The 14,172-nt window shown below is 41.2% G+C and overlaps 1 protein-coding gene across 10 annotated transcripts in view; it reads right to left on the bottom strand.

Annotated features, from left to right (window-relative positions):
* LOC140671022 (uncharacterized) overlaps window positions 1–14,172 on the bottom strand; it is a 151,366-nt gene that overhangs the window by 57,142 nt on the left and 80,052 nt on the right. For all 10 annotated transcript variants that reach the window (XR_012047661.1, XM_072902075.1, XM_072902086.1 and 7 more), the window contains 7 exons: window positions 13,534–13,744; window positions 10,822–11,897; window positions 9,902–10,115; window positions 9,521–9,775; window positions 8,722–9,085; window positions 6,807–7,101; window positions 507–5,204 (listed from right to left, as the gene is read on the bottom strand). Coding sequence is in view for 9 of the 10 variants with exons in the window: in XM_072902075.1 (XP_072758176.1) it covers window positions 507–5,204; window positions 6,807–7,101; window positions 8,722–9,085; window positions 9,521–9,775; window positions 9,902–10,115; window positions 10,822–11,897; window positions 13,534–13,744 (7,113 nt within the window). In the remaining variant the exon portion in view is untranslated. The remainder of the gene's footprint in view (window positions 1–506; window positions 5,205–6,806; window positions 7,102–8,721; window positions 9,086–9,520; window positions 9,776–9,901; window positions 10,116–10,821; window positions 11,898–13,533; window positions 13,745–14,172) is intronic.

Here is a 14,172-nt window from a genome sequence, read left to right as displayed (position 1 = left end):
AATCCTAAAGAGCGAACACTGGCTTAGCTGTTGCTTAGTCATTAAAATTTTGCAAAACATTATAATTTTCTAAATAATAAACGAGTAGAAAAATTTCAAAACATGAAAATTTAATTGTTCACACTAATAAGTTTATTTTTTGTAAAGAATTATCGAAATAAAGAACTGTCTGAACCATTGACAGTAAATTAAGAAAGAATGACAGTTGCCTTGATATATATATATATATATAAAAATTTAAATACAAAAATTAAGATTTATGTGAGACGAGAAACCTGGTAAACTTATATTAAATTTCTATTATACTTATAAAATGTAGGCTAAAAAAATATGTATGTGGAAGCGTTCGCGTTACAGCTTCTTTCTATAGTTTAGGATTAAACATTTATCGCACAAGATCCGTGGTCACGTGAGGACGAATCGGCCAGCCGGTCGTGTGGCGATTTGGAACACGACCTCGTACGGTCACTGTCTGTACACCCCAGCATGGTTGAGGAGCCACTCACCTGCAGCCCGTTTACACGGCTCCTGTTGCGTGATCGGCATCTTCGTCGCCAAGACGTCGCGTACATCCGCGGTATCGATCGGCTTTACGATAACGTGCTCTACCTGCCCGTTGTCGATTTCCGTGCCCATTGTCGGTATCGTCGTTGTTGTCGTCGTTGTCGGCGTTGTCGTTGTTGTCATCGTCATCGTCATTGTCATTGTCATCGTCATCGTCATCGTCGTCATCGCTGTCGTTGTCGTTGTCGCCGCAACGACGACGAGCCTTGAATCGTGAGTTTCTCCAGATTGTTCCGCGACCGGCAACCCTCGTCCCGAATCCGCCATCGAGGTGCGCTGCTGCTCCTGGAGTAAGCAGGCGCTCGATAACAAATCCCATTGGCGGAGCTTCTCTCGGTCGAGCTCGAACGACGTCGCAGACATTCGGACGTCCGGGATCGAGCGAGCCGGGGGAAGGTTGCCGTCCTCTAAAAAATGATTCCTGTGGTCCGCTGAGGTGGACTTGCGGTAGGCTTCGTTTTGCGGATCCCACACGTAACCGCTCGCACCGATTCGTTCCATCGAGGTTTCGTAAGCGACGACGTCGTCATGATTTTCGATCGATCGTTCTCGCATTTGATGATCGTGATCCTGTTTCATTCTACGTTTAACTCGTGACCGCTCGCCGCACAATGATTCCTCCGCACGGACGTCCCTGCGTAGAGTGACGCTGTCGTTCACGTAAGTCGCCCCTCGAGTGATCTTACCACGTGACTTAATGTCACCAGGTCTTCCAGGTCTCGGTGGACTGTCCAGATTATCTAAGGATCTGGCATTCCGCAGACTCACTCGCCTCAGGCTCTCGCGCCAAAGACTATCCTGCTCCCAAGGATCCTCGGCATGGAAATTATTGTCAGTCGTGGCACCATGATCGTCCGATGAAGACAGATTCTGCAGCGTTGCATCGATCTGGCTGGTCGAGGCCACTGAAACCGCCGCCGCCGTCGCCGTCGCCGCCGCTCGGTTAGCTCGGTTTCGCTGCTCCACTAAATTTTGTAGACCGACATCGTCGAGTAATCCCTCTAGAGATCTTGACCGACGATGAGACGTTTGCGCGACGTGTGTCGCTTCGGTATTATCGATATTGCCTGGATCAACTGATTTATCTCTAAGACCATGGGGATACAAGTTTCTAGCTTCGGGCAACGATATATCTGGTAGTGGATCGGTGGACTTTACTCGGCGCAGCGTATCGGCCTCGTAGAAGTTACGTTTGTCTACTAAAGCGGCCTTGTTGTCGCCCAACAGTTGACAAGTTGTACGTCTTAGTTCGGCGGCGATGCGTCTAGCCTCGTCTATATCGTCTACTTGAATCTGCCGCGGTATCTGTCGCGCGATCGGATTCACTATACGACCAATGTCATTGCGCTTGTTTAAGCCGATCGCGGCATCGTCCCTCTGATTGTTGAGCTGAGGTAATCGCGAGGTATGACCGATCGTCGGCTTAGCAAGCTCCATGTTATTCGCATTGTTGACACTAGCTTGGAGATCAGAATAGTAATAGGGCGCTCCCGATTGATCGCTCTGAGTACGCTGTTCGTCTACATTCGGCAAATATGATTGTTGCAAAAGAGAATTAGCAGTTTGTAGTGTCGGCATCGGGTTGGGATAATGACTCGAGTCTTGGCTGGAGATCGATCGATGATTCGGCAGCACGTGTCGCACGCATGTATCGTGACTGGCGGACCTCGAATGGCACGAAAATCTTTGCTCCGTATACGCATTGGCGCGATTCACCAAGGGCGTAAACGCATTGACGGCGGAGTGCATTGAGGATTGCGCGCTGGCGGGCCTCTGGCAGACCATAGATGTCGAGACTGACGCTGCGGCTGATGCATTTGAATAACTCGAATCCCTGCTGTGTGAAACTGGCAGCGCACTAATGCTCTGTGATACGCTCTGCATTCTGTCGCGCGGTGAAGGTTCGTCGCTATCGGGTCGAATTGCTGGCGAACCACGAAGCGGCGAGAAGCTCGTGACGTTCTCGTAATGCGCGTCGCCAGTAAAAGACTGCGAGTGTTGATGAGCAGGCGGTAGATCGGATACTCTCATAGACGGTAGACTGCTCGCCGAGCCGGTTTTACTTTTGCCGGAGTAATCGAATGGTCGATCGAGATTGCTGGACATTAATTTCATCTTTCTCGAAAGATCTTGACACGTTGTTTTCTGCAGTTTATCGACCACCAACATATTTTCGTTAAATCCGTAAATGCTGTTGTAGCTCAAGTCCTTTGCGTAGAGATCCACGTTGAATGCATCTCTAGCCTGTAATTCCTCCAAGTATTGATCGAGGTCGATGCTCGCGCCGTCAAAGCGACTTCCCAACGATTCCAACTCATCTAGACTGTCTAAAACTTCGCAAACATCGTCGCTAACAGGTCTCCTTTTCAATTGCCTGTGGCGGGCTTCTTCCTCTGGATTTCTAAGCTCGACCGAATCGCTCCCGGATGCACTCTCCAGTGATATTCTGCTGTCTCTGAAGGTGGAGCTGATGGTAGCGTCGGAAAATCTCGACGGTGGCCTGTGTGTTTCCACTTGACCCATTGCTTTATTCCAAGACTTTGGAGAGTCACGGTTCAACGAGTTGTCTTTCGTCGTGGCCACTTGAGGCGAACCTTTCTTTATTTCTAACGACTCCTGCATATCTAAAGAATCTAAATCATCTAATGGCGGTGGTGAGGTCGGTATCGGCGGCGGAGAGACTAGTTCACTGTCAGATGAGTCATGCAATTCCGCGATCATGTTGCGACTAGCTCCCAAATAATACGAGGCTGGTCGAAAGGTGTCGGACAAACTGAAACGCGGATGCCGCGGCGCGTCCAAAGAGTCGAGATCTTTGGACGACTCGTCGTCGGCGTCGGAACTGTCGGATTTGATTGCCGTCAAGATGTCGGGCAAATCGCTTCTGGGATGTGGCGAGTTCTCGTTGGTCTTTTTCTTTGTCAAGGATGTTTTGTCGTTATTTTCGTCTTCTTTCTCGGATAATTGATTCACCTCCATGTACACCGGTTCCATCTTGTTGTCCGACACGCAAACGAATTCATAATGGGATGTGTCAAGCGTGGAATAATCACCCGAATCGTGCTTTACGCCGTCCTCATTTGGTGCCAAAAGAGAGCGATTCATTCCGTTCTGTGTCATCTCCACGTATGAGCTCTCTTCGTGTTCCAGGTTGGCAAACAGACTCTCCATTATCTTAGGATTCGGCCTGTCGTCACTATTCGGATCCAGTATAGCCTTTCTGGGAGACATAGGAAGATAATGATCCTCGCTGTTGATATCATCCTGCTTCGAAATAGAAATGATCGGATCATTATCATCGGGGAATTGATCGCCATGCGTTAACAAAGATTCGGTTATGCTTGTTCTGGCACAATTGGGATTCGAGATAATATCTAAATCATCGGATGGCACGCATTGTTCAGTCAAATTGTCTCTCGAGCTAGTCATGTTACTTTGAGATTCGTCACAATTTTGCACTTGCATACTAGTATAGATATCCGAAACGAAACATTGCGCAACGGCTTCGTCTGCTTCATTTTCTTTTTCGATAAATTTTCCACCGTCTCGACGTTCCACATTACTTCCAATGTCATACCGTAACGTATCATTATTACCATCATCTCCGCAATGTTTTAATTCTTGCCGTTTTTCACACTTCTGCTGATTAATCTGTTGCGACTTTCGTTCAAAGTCTGCTAGGAGATCCTTGACCGACTTGTTACTGTCGGTCGAGGCTTGTTTAGCATGTCCTTCTTCTACGCTTTTGTACTTGGAAGCGTTCTCTGAAACACTCGGATCACCCAGAGCAAAACTACGTATGACGGACGAGGTCTTGTTCGCGCAGTCGAGTTTCGAAACATAAGCTTCGGTTGCCTGCAACGGCGACACCTTGAGCGGCTCCTGCATAGACAACACCATCGTAGCGGCACTGGCGCTATCCATGTTCTCGAAGGATCTAATTCGGGTTTGCACCAAATTCGTCGTCTCGGATTTTTCATCTTCCACTTTCGGCGACGTCGCTGTTTTCTTGGGAATAATATACTGATAAGAGAATTCTTTGATAACTTTACTCTCGTCGATGCCAGGATCCCACTCATCGTTATCCTCCTTGGCATCCCACTGTACGTTTTTCTGTACGTGCCAGGACTCGCTGCTGCGATATCCGCGCGTACTATCCAACTTATTGTTCTCCATTTTCCCGGCTTGCTGCCCATCGAATTGTCGCTGCTGGTCGTAGTTGTAAACGGTCGAGGTCTTGAGAATTCCCAATGGTTTCTTCGGAGTCTTGTGCTTGATTGCGGAATCCTCGTACGTGATTTCTGGATCCGATCTTCTGGACGACGATTGCCTATCCATCGTTGACGATGGCACGTACGCGTAATCGTTTCTCATCGGCGGCGGGAAGCTCACCTCGTCGTAACCCGCGTCCGGCGGTATGCCGCCCGTACTTGCACCCGAATTCGTCGTCTTGCGAGTGTTAAACGCTTGCGAGTGCGACATCTGATTAACGCTCGTGCGGCCGCCGATCCCACCAGGGGATGTCGTGGCATCCTGGACGGCTGACGTTGCCGCCGATGACCGGTCGTCCCCGGCGTGCCGGGGGCTCCTTCCTGCATGCGAGGGTCTGCGCGTACGCTTCCTCCGGACATCTCCCAGCTCTAATTCGTTCGTTACAAAACAAAGACACGAATAACGTCCGTTACTTACGAATGTGTATAAGAAAAAAATCTTTTTTTCAATTTATACATTTCCCTTTTTCTAAACCCATTATACAGATCTAAACCAAGCGCGACACGACGTCGAAGATCATTGCATTAATCAACAAAATGTATCATTTATGTACATTAGAATATTTTTTTTTAATTATATGTATATATATATTTTTTTTTCAAAAAAATAGTCTAATTATTATTAATATAGATAACATTATATTTTCATGTATTTCTTTTCTTTATTATATTTTTTATATATTTAATATTGGTTAATTTATAAAAAGAATTAAAACTTACTTAGTGGAAAAAAATTTGGATCGAAATAAATTAACATGATAAAGATAACAATATTTGGTTGCGCGATTCAATAGCAATGATCCCGATAATCGATTGATTGATTTTGCGGTTAATCGTAGCGAATACGCGAGCTGGAAGGGCGATCGTAATTGCTACGGCAAAGTAGTGTTAGTGAAATTCTTTGGCATGCCATGCTGACCCATATTTTCTACGGTAATATATAATTACGATCGGTGTTAAATCGCAAAGAATATTAATATTCCATCATTTAAACAGTTAAAAAGTTTTAAGATTGTTAATCGTGTCCCATTCACCAGTCAGCCTAGACCCAACAGCAGCAGATAGAAGGAGCCCCGCGGAGAAACGCTCGCAGAAACATTCACATGTTTTATTTATTTGTTTTATTTTCTAAATTTCCTCTTGTTTCATCCTTACTTCGCATTTCGTCGAATTTCTTCGACAATTTCCTCGACGATTACGTATTAATATGACAAAAAACAAAAATAAAGGAAAAAAAACACACAACTTCAATTTTTACAACTTTCGCAATTCACGAGTAATTCAGACGCCTCATATTAATTGCGGCATTCGCACAATCGAGTAAGTATTTTTGTTGAATTATGACATCTCTCTCTGTACATGTCATTAATCAAGAAATATAAACATGCTGATAATTGATTTACCACAAAGAGCTCAACATAAAGTCAATTGACATAGCGCTTGAGACATTTCAATTATACACGTACAACAAGAGCAGCAATGACAAAAAACAAACTTCTTAACATGCATTCTCGTAAAGAAATGCGTTACTTTCCGCAAGCAAATATGCATATTATATATTGGATTTTTCACCGTGTTAGCAATTACATATGATTGTGTTAGAATCTGGATTATTTTTCAGCTTGCTAGACAACTATCTACTTCTAAAATTGATCATACATCGCAGACAGAGCGCTTTCGAGGGACTCGTACTGATTAAAAATATTTAAAGTTAAATATGAAAGTAAAAGTTTATCCAGTTTTTTTTTTTTTTTTTTTTTTTTTTTGAAGATAGAATGCAAGAGACCGATTATTAGAGAGATTAATAATTTTTTCAAATATACCTCGTTGCGAATACACTCAATATTATGTACACGCTTAAAAGAATTAATAGTCCGTGTAATTTTCAACATTTCGCGAGACCGGGTCCCTCGGTTACGCGGGGCGACGAAGCTACCACTTAAATGATAAGTTCAGGCGAGCTGTCCCTACCTTCGTCATCGCTGGAATAGCTGTTATAGCGTGGCACGTTGACGGCAGCCCGACGACCGTCCGAGCTCTTGCTCCTGACATGCGAACGATGCCCATCCTCCCGCCTACGAGAGTGACGACCCTCCGCCACAGCAGCCTCGTGCGCTGCCAAATCCAGCAGCGCCTGTTGCTTGTAGTAACTCGAAAGATCATTTTGTGCCCTGCCCCGATTGGCCGAACCGGATGGCTTTCGCGTCAACGGGGATTGCAGCATACGCTGCTTCCATTCCAACAACCGCTTCATCGACTCTTCGCGCTATAAGACGTGCAACCCTTTATTAACTATCTAACAGAAATCTGTAAGGTAGTTGAAGAATATCTCGAGAAATTTCGACGCTTTTATAATTTAGCATTTTATAATGACGATGTGTTTTTTTATTGCAACAATTTACTGTGAAAATTATATGACAATTTTTGAGTATGCAATAGAAACATTAAACGAAACATTAAAATATTAATTATTAGTCATAAAATTTGAAATAACATTATTTTTGTTACTCCCTTTTTCGCATGTCTTTAAATGATTTTAATTTGCTGTTTTACGAAGGATCTTATCGTAATCATGAAATTTAAGCGGGAAAGAAGAATTGACATGAATTTTAGCAATAAACGATTGTAAAATTTACGATAATGATACAAATTGAAAAAAATGTAGAAAATTATTAATACAGTTTGAGAATTAAACTTTTATATGTGAAAATTGTGTTTAAATAAATTTATTTATATTTACGTCTTTTCATTTCAAGAGCTATATATATTTGAAAATATACATATTATTTTCAGTATCACACAAAGTGTAATATTTCCCCAGTTTTCCTTTGATGTATTTAATAAAAAGAAAACAGAGCTTACGTTTATAAGCTAATGTACTTTCAAAGCTTTATACTTTATATGTATTTGATTTCCCAATCTCTCTTCTACATAAATAAAATAAAGCTTATAATATCTTTCAATTAACGAAACATTAAAATATTAATTATTAGTCATAAAATTTGAAATAACATTATTTTTGTTACTCCCTTTTTTGCATGTCTTTAAATTATTTTAATTTGCTGTTTTACGAAGGATCTTATCGTAATCATGAAATTTAAGCGGGAAAGAAGAATTTATTGACATGAATTTTAGCAATAAACGATTGTAAAATTTACGATAATGATACAAATTGAAAAAAATGTAGAAAATTATTAATACAGTTTGAGTAACGTAATAACAATGATAATGATAGAGTGAAAATGACGGTGAAAGCAAAAACACGAAGAGTCGAGATGACGTAAGGTAAGTTGTAGGTATGCGACAGAGCTATCGCGTGAATCATGCATCGATATTACCGACATGGTGGTCTTGTACAATGTTGATGACCTATAGCTACCTGAATTCGAAGAAACGACTTGCTTTACGTCTGACTCATCCTTCAAATTTTCCGGGATACAAACGGAACAAGAAAGTTCGAAATAGATTCGTATTCGTATGTTGCAAAACTTATTTTAATATTTATCTACTTATCACGAATAGCATTTATAAGTTATTCTGCAAGTAAATTTTTTATTTTTGTAAAAATGTGAAATTGGTTTGGAAATTATCAGACTTACTTTTTATAATTTTTATTATTTTCTTTGAAAAACAGAATCCTTCAATTAAACTTTAACATATGTGTATTTAGCAATTTAACTTTACCGACACATATAGACCTAATTTTTAAAATAGGATACGAATCTACCTAAACTTCTTACGGATAAGATTAAGAAATAATATATTCAACATGACATTTAAAATATATCAACATTTTAATGACACTATGAAGATATTATATGAAAATCATATTAATTTTGAAAGTGAAAGATTCAGGTGAAAATAACGTTAGATTTCTTTCTCTTACCTGCTGAATCTTGCGTTCACCATCCCGCGAATCCTGCTCGGAAGACCTCTCGGCGTAGTCGTCGTCGTCGGGATCAAGCGCGGCAGGATGCCGTGTCCTTGGCAGACGCGCCGATGCTGATCTGCAAAACTGCTGCTGCTCGCTCCATCGTCTGCCACCACCTGCGTGACCGGCGTGATACGTCTGAGCGATGTGGGTTCCGTGGACACTGTGACCCATCGTTCTCCCCCACCCGTCGTACTCGCCACGCGGTACTCTTCGAGGGATCGTGTTATCTTCACCATGCGTTAGCACTTCGCGGCCATTCGCCTCGTAGTTTTTCTCGCGCAAGGATCTTCGGAACTTTGGGTCGACGCCCATTATCCTGATCAAAATCAGGGATTGAGATAAAAGAAATTATATTCTTTTTTTTTTTTTTTTTTTTTTTTTTTTTATGAAAAGAATTCTAATTGCCATAAATCGTTTTCCAATTCGTCAATTTTAAGAAACGCAACATGTTTTAATCTTGTTTTAATAAATTTTAACATACTAGCATACTAGGGTTTATAATTATTCTTTGAAAAATTATTAAAGCAAAGTGTTAAATATGGGAAGTTTTGAGAAGTTTATAATTTTTATCCTTTTAGATGAAAACGTGTCGATTTTTAAAATAAAATCGTAAAAGCTATATAATAAGTAACTAATATTATTTATAAATGGCAATATTTAAAAATTTCTTAACACGATAAAATATATATTTTTTGAACAGGCTCTGCATGCGGTTTAATTATTTATTCGGATAATGTACTGCATGACTCACTCGGAATGTCTCTGCGTCAGCGACTGAGCGGGCATCGTGTGTTGCCCGTGAACGTGATCTCGCTGCGCGCTGCGTCTCGGAGCGGGACAGGTGGAATCCGGCATAATGGATATTCTACTCTCGTCGGTCTTGTCGCGGATACCCGGCAGTTTCGGCTGCATCGTGACGCGCGAGAGAGACTGGTTCCGTTGTTGTTGATAATGCTGCGGTGTCTGATGCAAATAAACCGCAGACTGCCGCATCTGCGCCGCGTATCTAACAATAAATACAAAATTACATGTTTCACAGATTAATTTTCTTTTCTTTTCTTTTTTTTTTTTCTCGCTTCGATATATTATTCGTGTAGTAAAACATAAAAGACAAATTCAAGCGCGCAAATACCTTTCTTCGGAATAGAAGTAACCGTCGTTGGTCGCATCTGACGGATTCACTATATCCAGGCTAGATTTAGGCCTTTGCGGACGTCTCTGTTGATCCGGTGGTCTCTCGCATTGCGCGGGTTGTTGCTGAGGTCGCCTTGCTGCTTCATATTCCAGAAAGTCTGCGCTATGTGGTCGTGGTGGCGGTTGAGTTCTCGACTGCCTCACTATCGAGACTAAAGAGAGCAAATCATAACGCCCTTGTTGTATTGTATTATCGCGTTGAGCTCTATTGATTACAGTATTATTCAAGATCCTTTGCAACGCGGAGCAAAAGAAAAGCGCGAATTTTATCATGATAACAGCGATGCGCCACAAACAGAATCTAGGTCGTTGTAACTTTTATTATCGTTACGATTATTATAATAATGCGATAATGTAAAATCAGTCTTTAATTCTTTTTAATCGTGAGCACCACTGCAATTTAATATTCGGTCGGGATAATAAGAAAATACAAAACTCGTTATATCATATTGCGACAGACGCGCAAAACTTTTTGAAGAGTTTAGAATAATAAACTTTAGAAATCTTTCTATCAAAAGAATGTGGGTTGCAAAATATGCTGAAAAGCGTCAGCATGATAAAATTAACAAAGTGCTGTTGTTATTATCTTTTTTTTTTTTTTTAATAGACTCGAATTTCCTTCGCACGATAATTCAACAAAATGTACGAGAGAAGGCGAGATTGCTCGTCGGAATAGAATTCCTGGTATCTTAACGATCCGATAAGAAAGCTCGCTTTGTAACGTAGAGAGAAGAGAAACGTTGCTTTCAAATATACAATCTACGTAAAATATTTTCGCCTTTGCCTGGTTGCGGCACTAATTACAAGCGCCTTTGTGAGTATCACCGCGAGAAGAAGGTAAAAGATAAAGAGACTCACTGTTCGATGGCGTGACGGGGGAATGCAGGAGTTGTTGAAGATGTTGTTGCTGCGCGTAAACGGGGATGGGAATTGGCGCCGGAGATGCGCCCTTTGTGTAACCCACCGGACCCGCGGGTCTCTGATAGAGCGGTGGGGTTCCATAGAGCTCCTCGTAGTCCCCATTGCCCCTATTGCTGGTCCTTGGCTTCGCGCTACGACCGTACGTGTCCGGGGTTCTTCTTTCCGTCGGTTGCGCGATCTGACCATAGCCGTAATTCAGGCCCGACTTGTCGGTCCGCAGACTCTGATGCTGCGGCGGCTGATTCATCCGCGTGCCGTAAATCGTATTGTTCCTCTCATAGTCAGACATCGGGCTTTTGCTAGTCACTGTAACATCCGGCGAGACCGGGCTTTTCCGATAATCCGGATCCGGCGATGGCGTCGAGTATTCGTTGGAACCGTCCGTCAATCTTCTCGGTTTTGGCGGCGCATTCGCGTAAATCGGCTGTCCGAATTTTCGAGACATAGGTTGTACCGTTTGAACATTTCCCGCGATAAGATGCGGTAGCTGCTGCGATGGCGACTGGTGCTGCTGTTGCTGCGGCGATTGTTGGACCATATGTTTGTGGGGATGTGACGACTGATGAGAGGGGAGCGCATTCGGATGTGGTAGATGTTGATGCAACAGCGCTTGATGCTGGTGCGAATGACCTGGTTGCAGTTGCTGCAAGTGTCCGTATTGTTGCTGCTGCTGCGTCTGGGAAGTGCCAGGCTGACCGTATTGCGAAATTGGCTGCGGCACCCAACCGTTCATCATCGGATGACCTGAGTCGCTCCCGTGATTGTTGTTGGCGGAATTGCCGTTGCTGTTGCTACTGCTGAGATTCGGGAAGGAGGCAGTGTTCGCGCTGTTCGGGCTGGAGTTGTTGTTCGAGGCGTGGCTAGGATCGTCGCGCGATTGAAAGCCGTGGAAGCCAGAGTCACTGTCGTCAGCACTTTGATTCAGGATCGATGAGATCGACGACACGCTAGGTCGGGCGCTTCGCTCGCCGTCTTGCGCTATCTCAATGACTACTGCAGCCTCGCCCGCGACACTTGATAAGAAAGTAAAATTGAAAGTTATTATAAATTTTAGTCTGCATTACATTACATTAGTCTAGATTCTTTGCACATCGTGTTTGTTTAATCAACGATTAAGCAACAGATCATCAATAATTGAACTTGATATAGTTAAATTAGTAAAAATAAACTAGTATAACGAAATATAACGAAATATAACGAAATATATAATGAAATATAACGTATAGGTCTAGCAATTTTAATACACATTATTAGTAAAATGATCGTTGCTGAATATATATTGTACATCCAATACATGAAAACGGATTAATTTTAATCTTCTTTTCATCTCGGATTTCGCATTTAAAGTAGAATTTTTATCTCATGACAAAAGCTCGAGAAACCTTCTCGCTTTACTAAATGCAGAAAAATTAATTCTCACTTATTGTTTCGCGCGGAGTTGTTAAAACGCATAAAAATATAAAGCTTCGGCGATGTAAATTGATTTTTAGATAAATAGGCAAATAATAAACGTAAACAAAGTTCATTCGCGTTCAAAACGAACGTTTATTGTCCGCATCGACGTATCACTGACAATACGCTAAACGAACAATGAGCTAGTTGGGGCCTCATCCACCGTCGCTATTTCGCGAGCCGAATAAACTTTCGGGAAACTAACTAACGAAATTGGTTAGTTACACCACGATAACGTGCAAACGACAGATGCGCTGCATCGTCGCGATACTTTTGCGCGCAAATAAACCACTCCGGTAGCTGCAACGCCCCAATTTCCTTTGTCGGCTATCAAAGAAACGTTCATCGTCACTCTGTTGCAGTGTCGAAGTAACTTGCGAGATTCCAACTTGAATTGCCGAGTGCAATTCGAACAATGTTTAATGTCACGATGTCGTTTTAAAAGATGACATCTTTCAGAAAAATAGAACGATAGTAGTATCGCTAAAGTGATATTTATATTTAATTCTGCCGTAAAATAAAAGTAAACAGTCAGTTCTCGTAAATTTGGGAAATATTTTCGATATAAAAAGAATCATTTACGCAATATGTACTATGAAGTTTTCATAATATTCAAACACGTTGGAATTCATGAATTTCAAAAAAGTACTTTGAAAATGAAATCAGATATGAAGAAAAAGAGACAAAATTGAATTGGATTTTCTATAATTTCAAAATACACTGCAATAACATAAAACGGAGAAGAATTATAATCAAGAGAATATGAAACGAGAGAACATTATCACAAAGATAGGCGTCAATGTGTGAACAATTAAAGTCCACGAATCGATATATAATAACGAGATATACCGATTATTACAATAGAAAAAAAAAAAAAAAAAAAAAATAATCGGTTCTGTATCGATTCAGCCATCACGCTTTTCATCTTTCACATTCGTTTATTTATTCAACTTGTATGATGGCACAAACGATAAAATATGCAAATGTTCTTTGCTCTTTATAAACATATAATTATTAAATGCGTCGAAAAATATAAAACATTTTTTGATTTGAATTGACATTTCTTTATTAAAATTGAATAAATAATTTTGCTTAATTTTTTAATCAATAATAATTATGATGTTTGGTAAACTCGTACATTGTACAAAGTTTCACATGAGTTTTAATATAATTTAAAAATGAACATATACAACTTACGGGTTGGGATCTTGCAAAAGCGTCGCCAAAGTCAGTGCATTCACCCATTGGTTCATGCTCTCGCGATTGTCAGCGGCAAAGTGGTAAGTCCTCATGTTCGCATGTTCAGCCTTGAAGGCAAACTTCTTGTTGACTTTGTCCTCGGGTTTACAGACAGTAACTCTGTACGAAGGAAGTAATATCGAACCTAGCAGTTTCTCCTCCTCCGGACCTGCAAATTAATAAATTGCTACGTTAATATATCAGGTGCTACAACGCGAAGACTAGATTTTATTTTGAAAATTAAATACTTGAAGATAATTAGATTAATTTCACGTAAAAATTACACGTAATTTAGCGTAATTTAGTGTCTTAATTCTTGAACGCAAGAAAAAAATAACGCGTTACAAAAAAAAAAAAAAAAAAAAAAAAAAAGATAGATACATTACACTACATCTCTGTATTCAGCCTTCGCAGCGAATAAAATTCTGCGGATGTCACGTTTGATGTCACGTTCAAATAATTGATCAAACGTAAAAATATTTTTAACGATATTCTGTTTTCAAATCTGACAAGTTTAAACGTATTATTTGATTGTACCATGTCGATCTGCTTGCAACATACATATTCTTTTTTTGACTTTCAAAATATTTTTTCTCC

Source organism: Anoplolepis gracilipes, chromosome 1, assembly GCF_047496725.1.
Source record: "Anoplolepis gracilipes chromosome 1, ASM4749672v1, whole genome shotgun sequence".
NCBI classification, from domain to species: domain Eukaryota; kingdom Metazoa; phylum Arthropoda; class Insecta; order Hymenoptera; family Formicidae; genus Anoplolepis; species Anoplolepis gracilipes.
The sequence above is the reverse complement of the archived record's forward strand: the minus strand, read 5'-3'. Positions and strand labels throughout refer to the sequence as shown.